Genomic DNA, 12,459 nt, shown 5'->3' with positions numbered 1-12,459 from the left:
GTGTGGAGCTGTCTACAGGAGGGCTGTATCTGGCGCTATGTACAGGGGGCTGTGTGTGGAGCTATGTCCAGGGGGGCTGTATCTGGCGCTATGTACAGGCGGGATGTGTGTGGCGCTATGTACAGGGGGGCTGTATCTGGCACTATGTACAGGGGTGTTGTGTGTGGCGCTATCTACAGGGGGGCTGTGTGTGGCACTATCTACAGGGGGGTTGTGTGTGGCGCTATCTACAGGGGGCTGTATCTGACGCTATCTACAGGGGGGCTGTATCTGGAGCTATCTACAGGGGGGCTGTATCTGGAGCTATCTACAGGGGGGCTGTATCTGGAGCTATCTACAGGGGGGCTGTGTGTGTAGCGATCTACAAGGGGGCTCTGGTGGATGATTTTTCCATTGACCGGTAGCAGAGTTACACAACTGGAAAAAAAAATCCCCATCATGTAACTCTGCTACCTGTCAATTGAAAAGTCATCAACCACACGGTCTCCCTCTTGACTTTCATTGTTCTCAGCCTTTTGGTTTGTCCTGCAGCTGCTGCTGTGATAAACAAATGTTATACCCAAGATAGGAAAAGTAACATAAAGACGATATAACCTGAAATATAATATCTGTGATATCCAGACAGTCTAGAGATCCGCAGTGAGAATTTGCGCGTGTTATTTGCAGAAGGATCTGGCCGGGATTTGATGTGTTTATGCGGGATATTGGGCGTGGTTAGGGCCGTGGCTTAAAATGTCCCTCTTTTCCGAATTCAAAATTTGGGAGGTATGCCTATAGTAAGGTGACCATCAGCCTCAGCCCCCCCAGTAAAGTCACCATCAGCCCCTCTAGTAAAGTGACCATCAGCCTCAGTCCCCCCAGTAAAGAGACCATCAGCCTCAGCCACCCCCAGTAAAGAGACAATCAGCCTCAGCCCCTCTAGTAAAGTGAACATCACATACACAAAGTGTGCTTATTCCTGGGGATGAAATACTTACCCTGCTCAGGTCCGCAGGGTTAATGGCTCTGTCAGGCTCTTCTAGCGGGAAGTGGTGTTCGTTACTTGTAGCAGACATGCGTGCGTCACGTCTGCTATAAGCAAAGGTTGCTTTTTTGGTTTTTTTTTTGCGGTGGCCGAGTGGAGTGTTGCGGCACTCCTGGACGGTTATCGCGGCACTCTGGTTGGGACCCACTGAGCTATAGTAATGGATATTAGAAGAAGAGAATATGTGATATCAAAAGACTCCCAACCAAGAGCCTTGATGAATATTCCTGGAGAAACGTGCAGGTAGAGGACATCCATACTCATAGGAGCTCACACATGTGCACTGGATTATAGACTAACTATAAGTACAGATGTAGCAGAACTGAATTTGTGCCTGCTTTTTCTGTGGACTGGGATAACTTGCTGTTTTTTAGTATAATGCAGTAGGTTTACTTGCAGCACAAAATAGTGTATATAAGTTATGCTAAATGACAAACTCCGCTCTGCTGCATCTATACACGAAGAAATGCTACATTGAATCCATAAGTGATATGCACAAGAAAGTCCTGCCTGTAATAGTCAACACTTTCAGCGCCGCTAATATTGTAAGCATTTCAGTGCCACCCTGCACATAACTATTGCACTTCATTGACGCTGAGATGTGCACAAACGCATACCTTGCATTTTGGGAACAAGTATATATATGATATTATCTGCAAAAAAATATAGTTTACTGTGCAATCCCTCTGCAAGGTCATTATTAAATATATTAAACCGCATAGGGCCCAATATTGGCAATCATATAGCTTAAAATATGTGATGCCTTTATCTTTGGAGTTGGCGGAGGGCCCCGAGTTAGTTGGGCAGCCCTGATAAATTAACTGCTCCATATCCTGGACACGCTTAATCTAGCCCTGTATATGTCATAAAAAGTTTAAGATCAGAATACCTCTTTAACTCCTCAACGCAATGTGACGGAACTGTACATGACAGCCGTTTAAGTGGTTGTATGGAGCAGGCTCACGAGTGTTCAGCGCTCCCTGTTAGGCTGAAGACCGCTCTCAAAGAACGCCTATGTAGCCATCTTCAGCCTGACATGGAGTGCCGATCACAGCCGGAAGTGCCGAGCTCTTCTGCACCTTCGTTTCAGCAACGGTAATGGTATGTTCACACAGAGTGTTTTCGGACGTTTTTCGGGTTGTGAACGCCCCAAAAAAACGCAGAAAAATCGAAAGCAGAACGCCTCCAAACATCTGCCCATTGATTTCAATGGGTAAAACAGCATTCTGGACCGATGGTCCGTTTTTTTACGCAGCCGTTTTGAAAAACGGCCGCGTAAAAAAACGGCCACGAAAAAGAAGTGCAGGACACTTCTTGGGACGTTTTTGGAGCTGTTTTTCATTGACTCTATAGAAAACAACTCCAAAAACGGCCGTAAAAAACACTACAAAAATCGCAAGTGGCTTAAAAAACGTCTGAAAATCAGGAGCTGTTCCCCCCCCCCCCCCCGCAGCAAGATCGGCCCCCCAGGACTGCCTTCACTCTGCCTCTGTTAAGCCCTGCCTGTGGCAGTGACCGGGCTTAACAGAAGCCTGTAAAAATGACAACATCTTGAAATGCAGTGTATTGTACCAGCGATCCAATGATTGCTAGTTCAAGTACCCTAGGGGGGCTAAAAAAGTGAAATTAAGTTTTTAGTAGTGAAAATTCTCTAAAGTAATGTAAAAAGTAAACATAATTGGTATTGCTGTGTCCATAAAAGTCTGAACTATTACAATATAGTGTTATTTAAAACGCACGCTGAATGCCCTAAAAAATTAATTTTAAAAGTTTGTACGTACCAAAACATGGTACCGATAAAAACTACAGCTCGTCCTGCAAAAAGTAAGCCATCACACTGCTCAATCCATGGAAAAATAAAAAAGTTATGGCTCCCAGATTGTGGCGAGACAAAAAAAATCTATATAAATTTGGTATCGCCATAATCATATTGAGCCACAAAATAAAGTTAAGTTGTCTTTTCCGCCGCACGGCAAAAGCCATAAAAACAAAACCCAAAAAAAACATCGAAGAATGACCGGTTTTTCCAATTTCAGCCTGCAAATATTTTTTTTCCATTTCCAAGTACATTATATGGTACTTTAAATGCACCTGATAGAAGCTACAACTCCTCCCGCAAAAAATAAGCCCTCACAGAACTCTTGTGACGTAAAAATAAAAAAGTTATGGCTCTTGGAAAGCAGGGAGTGAAAAACTAAAATGAAAAATCAAAAAATGTCTCAGCCCTGAAGGGGTTAAGAACGAAGAAGCAGTAAACATACAAAATAAAAAGAGCTAAAAGTCAAACATGAAATTCTGAATAGAATATTCTGTTGGTGTAAAAGCAGTTGTATGTAGGAGTGCATGAGTCGTCTTATATGACAGGTGGTAGTGCCACTCCCTGCCCACTGCCTACATTGTACGTCTCTTCCTGAAATGGCTGAAGAGTAAACAGGTGAAGCAGCCAGTGACGTGTGTCCAGATGAGTTCATTTGTGACAAATAGTAATACATAGTGCTGTCCCTTTAAACCTGAGGCAGCACTCGGTCACGTGCCTTTGTTGGGCTGGGTGTGTATAGTTCTGGATTCTTCATTTTGTGGATTGCTGTTATAAGCTTCTCATATGTAAAGTCTCTTCTTCCAGAGTCTACTCCTTATACTCGTATTCTTCAAGACACTACGTGAGCGGTTGAAGCGAAATCTAATATCTACGAGGGCAACAATAAAGAACTGTAAGTAGCTGAAGACTGTACTTTTTAACCCCTTAACGTCAAGGCTATTTTGGGCCTTGAGGATCCAATCAGTCATAACGTTGTATTTTTTCCCATCAACGTATCCGTATGAGGGCCTGTATTTTACAGGACGAGTTGTGTTTTTGTGGCACCATTTAGGTGTACATATAAAATGTATTAAAAAAACTTCATTAAAAAAACTGTTGCACAGTTATATATAGTTACGCTTTCATTGTGTGCTATAAATTATATGTTAAAGGGGTTGTCCAGCCCCTAAAAATTGATAGCCTATCCTCAGGATAGGCCATCAATATCTGATGGGTCGGGGTTAGACTGCTGGGACCCCCGCCGATCGGCTGTTTGGAAGGGGCGCAACGCTGCTTCCCCATCATTTCCCTACTGCTCACACTGTAAATCTTCGACACTGGTAGCGGCGGTTCACAGTTCTACGGCCTTCTCCCATTCACTTTAATGGGAGAAGGTTGTGATACTGTGAACCGCTGCTACTCCTGTGTCGGCGATTCACAGTGTGAGTAGTGACCGGAATAAAGGGGAAGCAGCGCTTGTACGAGCGCTGCAGCCCCTTCAAAACAGCTGATTGGCGGGGGTCCCAGAAGTCCAACCCCGACCGATCAGATATTGATGGCTTATCCTAAAGGATAGGCCATCAATTTATAGGGACTGGAAAACCCCTTTAACTTTTTTTATGGGTCGTCATACTTGCGGTGATACCAAATTTCTAAATCTTTTCAATTGTTTTACTACTGTTGCACAATGAAATTACTTTTCTTTATAAGAGATATAACTTGGTGGACTTGGGGGCCTGGCATTGATAGGGTGACAAGGGAAGCAACTTTCCCTCTGTTAACCACTTAGATGCCCCGGTCGATATTGACCATGGCATCTCCAGTAATATACAGCTGACACCCACAGTAATGTTATAGCGGGTAAGGCAACGCCAGTGTGAACTCAGCCTAAAGTGATGTTCTTACAGCACTATTGATAAATGTATGATAAAAGATTTTATAATGCAGTGATTCAGCTTTATTTAGATAAGACTGGGAAACCCCAATGACACATTCAAAGTCCATTACTAATCTTCAGTAACTGCATAGGAAGAAAATGCTGCGTCACTGGGCTGTGTGCCTTTTGTCGGATCTTCTTTAGGAGTATAGTACCAGTGTACGGTTCTATTGCTTTAATTTTGCAAATCTCAGAGACCGCATTTGTATGATCTTTATGTACGTTACTTATCCACCTGTCACTGAGTTGTAGAACTGGTTTTTACAGATGTCATTAGGTCCACCTTGTAATACATTCATACATTGGATTCTACTGTCAATACATATAGTGTGCCCAGGAGTGAATATGCTCTTCACTAGAACTATGGGCAAGGTAACCATTATATACCAAATGTAAATCGCTATCTCAACAGCGATCTCTACCATCCTCCCCACAAACAGGCACGAAAGAACCTGCTGGGCTTGGCTTTGATGTAATTAACCCCTTGCCGCGACACGACGTAAGTATGTATGGTGCGGGCTCAAGAGCTGTGCCTGCGCCATTGTTTTACTGAAGCGATCAGAAGAACGCACATTCGGTCCCATTATGAGAAAAAAAATCTAATAAAGTTTATTAACAGGAAAAGAACAATTAAAGGATTATTCCTGTCTTGGGCTTTTCCTAGTTTACAGGCACAGCACCGTACTCTTCCGTAGCCGCTGCGCCAGTGTCGTAACTACCGCTGCAGCAGCCATCCTTCGGATGCAGATACTTTTGAATACTATGACAGAGCAGGGAGGTATCTCCCTGCTCTGCCATAGGCTACTCTATACAGTGGCGTAGCTCTAGGGGTCGCAACAGTCGCAATCGTGACCGGGCCCCTTAACCTGGGGGACCCGCTCGGCACCCGTTGCCACACAGCACTCACTGCGCTGTTCCCGCTTCCTGAATGCCGGAGCAAGGAGCTGACAGCTCTGTCCTCCAGCATTCAATCTGCCATGAAGGCTCGGCGCAGGCAGGACCAATGTAGTGACGTCATCGCCTGTCTGCGCCGAGTCTCTCATCGCACAGACTGGAGGTGAAGGATCCTCCAACCGTCGTTGGAACGGGGATAGGTAAGTAATTATGTTATTATTTTTCTATTATACACTATGGGGCATTATACTGGGTAGGGAAGGAGGGCTGATATGGTGGCTGCCATAGGAGCATTTTACTATATGGGGCGGCATTATACTGTATGGGTGGCATTATACTGTGGGGACAGCTATGGGAGCATTATACTGTGGGGACAGCTCTGGGGGCATTATACTGTGGGGACAGCTCTGGGGGCATTATACTGTGGGGACAGCTATGGGGCACTATACTGTGGGGGCAACTATAGGGGCATTATTTTGCGTGGGGGCAGCTATCAGGGGCATTATACTGTGGGGGCAGCTATGGGGGGCATTATACTGTGGGGACAGCTATGGGGGTATAGCACTGTCTACAGGCGGTGCTATATAGCACTGTCTACAGGGGGGGGTTGTATATCACTGTCTACAGGGGGGGCTGTATATCACTGTCTACAGGGGGGGCTGTATATCACTGTCTACAGGGGGGGCTGTGTAGCACTGTCTACAGAAGGGCTGTATAGCACTGTCTACAGGGGGGGCTGTATAGCACAGTCTAAAGGAGGGGGCTGTATGGCACTAAAGGGGGGCACTATCTACAAGACCAGGCTGTGTGTGGCACCCAGGGGAGGGGGGCCCAGTCAAAAGTTTGCTATGGGGCCCAGTGTTTCCTAGTTACGCCCGTGAGCTGTGCATAGGATTGCAGAGACTGAAAATAGGACTGAGCTGCAATCCCAGGCACAGTCGCTACGGAAGTGTAAAGAGCTATGCCTGGTAAACACTGAAGAGGCCGCGCCGACGAACGCTGCAGTCCCTTCAGTCAGCTGCTAGGTGGTAACGCCGAGAGTCGGACCCCAACTGATCTGATATTGATGACCTATTCCTTGGATAGGTCATCAATATAAAATGCCCAGACAACCCCTTTAAATAAAATAAAAAAATTGGTATCACCACATTTTTAAGGGCGTGTTTAATTAAACTCAAATGAGATGCACAGTGAACGTTGTAAAAAGAGGCCAAAAATCAAAAACAGTACTTTTGAAAAATACAACTTATTTTGCAAAAATACAAGTCCTCATGAAGATACATCGATGGAAAAATAGAAAATACTTAAGGCTTTTTGAATGTGTTGATCATACTTTTTTTTTGCTATGAAAAATTATTGTGTTGTACAAAACTGGTAAAATATATAAAAAATGTATCTGTTATCAGCGTAAACATAACAACCCTTGGAGAAAAGTAAAATGTTATTTACACCATAGGATAAACGGCGTACCATTTTTTTTTTTTTTCAGAATTGCTGTTTTTTTCTCTTCCAAACCAAACAAAGAATAAAAGCTAATGAATGAGTTATAGCTCCGCAGAAATGGTGCCACTGAAAAATATAACATCCCTCAAAAAACAAGCCTTCATTGACATTGACGGAAAAACATAAAAAATCACTACGTCCCGGAGGCCAAAATAGTCTGCGTCCTGAAGAGGTTAAAATTGCAGGATTACAGCAACTCACACGCAACTAAATGGCACCATGTAGCTCCATTATAGGACTCCACAGCGATTACATTTTGACATTATTGCGCTTTGCAATAGTGATAGATCGCAGTGTGATATTGAAATTATAATACACTATAGGTCTCATCTATCAAGACTATCTAATGGAAAAACTGTCTTTGCTTCCCATAGCAACCAATCAGAGCTTTATCTTTTCCGGGACAGGTTTAAAAATAAAAGCTGAGCTCTGATTGGTTGCTATGGGAAATACGTAGAGTTATTCTGTTTGACAGTTTTGATAAATGAGGCCCCAAGACTATCAGCAAGCTATATGAATAGAAGCCGATACTTCACTGCAACAGTGGGGACTGGAGATTACTCCGATAACGGCTGTTTAACCATTTAGATGCTGTGGTCAATAGCAACGTGGGATTTAAGTCGTTACAAAAAGGGAGGCAGCCCCGTCCGACAGCCTATCGGGCCCCCCGACGGCTATGTCGACAGAAAAATAAAAAAGTTATGGCTTTTGGAAGGCGGGGAGGAAAAAATAAAAATGAAAAAACAAAAATTGTCTGCGTCTCCAAGAGGTTAATTTAATACCCCCTGCTTGGTACAACCCTTTGGTGTATTGGCCATAATTGTTATACTTTTACAATAAAAATGGTTGAAACTAAAAAACAAAGTTATAATATCAGATTTTATGTTAATATTTTATGCTTTCCTTAGGCCTGGTTCAGACAGTGTGTTTTATTCTGCATGTAAAATGCATGAAAAAATGGCTGCAGTTTGAAGCGTTTTTTTTTTTATTTTACATGTGGTTCTTGAAAATTATCTATCCTTCCAAGTGTGTTTCATATACTTTTCTATGAAAGTCCAATAATCTGGGAATATCTGATAATCAGGAATTGCACAGTGCATTTTTTTTTATAAATTCTATTTCTGGCTGCCACAGATAACCAATGTCAACAGAAGACAAAGAGGCACAAGAGGATGAACTATTAGCCCTTACTAGTATTTATGCTGAAGATGAATTTAAGAGAGCTGATGCTGCTTCAGGAGGTGAAATTCAATTGTGTTTGGAGCTACCTACAGATTTTGTAATATCTATAAAAAGTGAGTAAGAAATTAACAATAGGTAGAAACAATTTAGATATATTTTGAAATGGGGAAATATAGCTTTTTTAGTAATGAGAAATAAATGTTTTCTCGGCCTGGTTCGAGCTTCCGCAAATCAGTTTGTGATTGGCCAGCATTTGGACACCTTATGGGGCATTTTTTTTTCTTACTTACTGAAATGCATATATTTTTGACTAAAAATTATTTTTGTAATTGGGTTTTGTAAAAAGTGTTCAACTGCTTCTGCAGGTTCTGTGTATCACAGTACATAGCAGGCTGCAGAATGCCCCATTGCTAGCCACATTTCCCCATGCCACCTATATTGCCTCTATGTCTGAAGTGTGGCATTCATGTCTGTACATTAGATGCAGTAACTGACATCCGCTCTGACTTCGGTTACTAAGAAACAATTAACATAATGGCCTAGGTCCTAAGGACGTAGATACCACTGAATGGCCACTTTATTAGAGACTGCCATCTAGTAGCACGTTGGATTTCCTTTGGCCTTCAGAATCGCAGCAATTCGTCATGGCATAGATTCTACTAGGTGTTGAAGTTGTTCTGTAGGATTATACAGGATAGCTAACAGGACAGCTTCTCGCAGTTGACGCTAAAGTGTCCTTCTGCCATAGGGTAAACAGCTGCCGTGAAGGGATGAACTTGGTCGGCCACAATGCTTAGATAAGCCCTACTGTTCAAACGTCCATCCACAGGTGTTAGAGGTCCCAGGGGGTGACAAGAAAACATTCCCCACATCATTACTCCACCTCCAGAAGCCTAAACTGTTGACACCTGACAGGAAGGGTTGGTGCAACAGAAATCTGGAATAATCTGACCAAGCAATGTTTTCCCACTGCTCACTGATCCAATATTTGCGATCTTTTGCCCACTGAAGTCTTGCCTTTCTGTTTTCCTTAGATAGCAATGGCACTCGAACTGGTTGCCTGCTGTTATAGATTATCTAGATTATCAAGTTGTGCGTTCGCACATGTTAGGCTCTGTTCACATCTGCGTTGGGGTCCCGTTCTGACGTTCCGTCTGAGGTTTCCGTCAGAACGGGACCCTGAGCAGACACAAACTGACACGGACGGAAACCAGAGATTTCATCACCATTTATTTCAATTGTGACGGATCCGGTGCCCGTTTGTCTCTTTTGTGCACCGGACCCCAACGCAGATGTGAACAGAGCCTTAGTTGGAGAACCAGTGCTGTGTTCGGCTGCAATATGCTTGACTGTGCACTGCCTGTTCATCAGAACGATCCTTGACATCCTCCTCTGACCTCTCTCAACGACGAGTTGTTTACGTCCACAGGATCCTTTTTTTGTTGGATTTTTTTTCTCTATTGCACCATTCTCTATATACTCTCAACACTGATGCACGACAAAACCCGACAAAGTTGGTCGTTTTTAAAGTACTAGCACTGGCTAGTCTAGCACCGATGACCATGCCACATTCAAAGATTTCCCGTTGTTAAAGGGAATGGGGTAATAGCGGGATTCACTGGTTAGTGGCACCCACTATTACTACCGCCTTTATAATCAGGGTCACTAGGGTTATGCCTAGTTCCCCTACCGTTTCCTTATACTAACGTCGATCTAATTGCTTTAGCGGCTACTCAAGGGAATAAGACCGTATAGTAAATAAAGGTAATATTTATTAACATACAGTAATCACTCTCATATATAAATTACAGTAACTAATCACAGTACAGTATAAACACGGTATCACACTCCTAATTATACCGCCACCCACTTACCTAAACATACACAGAATACAGTTACGTTACAACACAATACACATAAGTTACTTGTGATTCTCACACTCTCACTATCTCTATCCCACTCCCTCCTAATATAACTTTCCCTATACACTAAGGGTTAATACGGGATAAGGAGGAACAAGGGGAATGGGTTTCTGTGTACCTGGGGATGTGCAGGCCAAGGGTCACTGCAGGGTACTTAGGGCAGCAAGGGTGAACTTAGGGAACACAGGGTTACTCAGAACTCTGGGACAGTCAGGGACTCAGGGAAGCAAGGGTTAACTTACTCAGGGGGAGTAGGGACAGTACTCAGGGAGAGCAAGGGGTTAACTCAGGGACTCAGGGAAGCAAGGGTTAACTTACTCAGGGGGAGTAGGGACAGTACTCAGGGAGAGCAAGGGGTTAACTCAGGGACTCAGGGAAGCAAGGTTTAACTCGGACAGTACTCTGGGAGAGCAAGGGGTTAACTCAGGGACAGTAGGGACAGTACTCAGGGAGAGCAAGGGGTTAACTCAGGGAAGCAAGGGTTAACTCTGGGATAGTAGGGACAGTACTCAGGGAGAGCAAGGGGTTAACTCAGGGAACTTAGGGACTCTGGGACAGTAATCAGGGAGAGCAAGGGGTTAACTCAGGGAAGCAAAGATTACAGCAGGAGGAGACAGGGAGAGACAGGGTTAAGTGTAGCTGCTGCTGCTACACTTGATACTTAGCGTGACTTTGATGGAGCAGAGGCAGAAGCAGGAGCCAGGTCTTTGGATGAGAGAGAGGTGAGCCGGGTCGTGGTGATGTGGGAGGCAGGCAGCTCTCAGCTGATCGTCTTCTGCTAGCTCCAGCTAGCTTCGGCTCCTGAGCGTACTGACGCAGGGCTATTTAACCCTGTCGGTACGCTCACAGCGGGGGATGTGGCGCTTGCCCTCGGCTAGCATGCGTCGGCATGGTGATAATCTATCACCAACCGACTCATGAGCGCCCGCAGGAGACAGTCCGTTCGCGCGGGAGACTTGAAATGGAGACAGGGGATAACTATCCCTTGTCTCCATGGTTTCCAAACAAAGCATGGCAATGCTAATTGTCCTGCTTTGCTTACAACCGCATTCATGACCAGGGCTGTTGTTGTTACAGCCCTGGCTCATGATACATTATATGTATTATACATACACATATATATTATATATGTGTATATATACATACACATACACTGTATATATACACACATATATATACACTATATATATATATATAGGGACACTTCCCTTTACACCCATTATAATGTAAATCCATACTGAAACTGATTCATGGAAAACTTGCTTACTTGATTCTTTGCTGCACTCCGGGGTCTAATTTCCATAAAGGAAAGCTCCAATTGTGAAATTGCAGGTGTCTCTTATAAGGTGGCCATTAAGTGTAACATTTAAATATATATATATATATATATATATACTGTATACTGTATATTGAGAAAATTAATATAATAATTGTGTAATAATCAAATGTGTGTGATTGCTGTATAGTCATCAGGAAGTGGGTGTATCCTATACCCAAATATAGTACACATACTTTTTCATTTAGTGTTATATAAACCATATATTATATTTAGAGCCATGAAGCATGTATGATGCGGTCATATATACTGTATTTGGCCATTTAAATATAGGAATATTTTTGTTTGTATTTTTTTTTTCTCAAGGTAACAGTGCAACAAACTCCTTTGCAGACAACTTTGAGGACACTGTATCCTTTCTGCCACCAATTATCTTGAACTTTGAACTTCCTCCAGGTTACCCATCGACTGCACCCCCGAACTTCACACTGAGCTGCAAGTGGCTTTCACCACCCCAGGTTACTGATCATTTAAAATACTGACACAGAACACAAGCTTTTTTTATTCAGGGGTGGGTTTCGTTACTGTCTGTAATACGGCACAGGTTGGAGCATGCCATGAAACGGGACAGTTAGCCCCCTGTCTACTCCACCTTTGGCTTAACAAGCTTAGTGCATGTTTACCCAGATCTTTATGGTCCCATAAAACCCAGTTTGCCTAGTTCCCGGATGCAGAATAGGTAGCTATTTAGTTACTCACTGGTGAGATAAGCAAGCAACAAGGCTAACACAAGCCGAAATATCGCTCACTGGATTAAATCACTTATAATTCATCTCCAATATTTGAGTGCTGCCTACCATCTTTATTTGCCTTGGATATAGTTTGGGGGGAGTTGGGACCATGCCCTTAGTCTGGTGTGCACCA

At 43.5% G+C, this 12,459-nt stretch overlaps 1 protein-coding gene across 1 annotated transcript in view; it reads left to right on the top strand.

The window, feature by feature from the left end:
* The first annotated feature begins 3,573 nt into the window (after positions 1 to 3,573).
* The window catches only part of LOC142749034 (E3 ubiquitin-protein ligase RNF14-like), a 31,985-nt gene continuing 23,099 nt past the window's right edge, over positions 3,574 to 12,459 (top strand). The window contains exons 1-3 of the mRNA XM_075856549.1: positions 3,574 to 3,735; positions 8,290 to 8,450; positions 11,902 to 12,053. Coding sequence (XP_075712664.1) covers positions 8,297 to 8,450; positions 11,902 to 12,053 — 306 coding nt within the window. The 5' untranslated portion in view covers positions 3,574 to 3,735; positions 8,290 to 8,296. The remainder of the gene's footprint in view (positions 3,736 to 8,289; positions 8,451 to 11,901; positions 12,054 to 12,459) is intronic.

This window comes from Rhinoderma darwinii, chromosome 3 (genome assembly GCF_050947455.1).
Source record: "Rhinoderma darwinii isolate aRhiDar2 chromosome 3, aRhiDar2.hap1, whole genome shotgun sequence".
In the NCBI taxonomy this organism is placed as follows: Eukaryota; Metazoa; Chordata; class Amphibia; order Anura; family Rhinodermatidae; genus Rhinoderma; species Rhinoderma darwinii.
The sequence above is the reverse complement of the archived record's forward strand: the minus strand, read 5'-3'. Positions and strand labels throughout refer to the sequence as shown.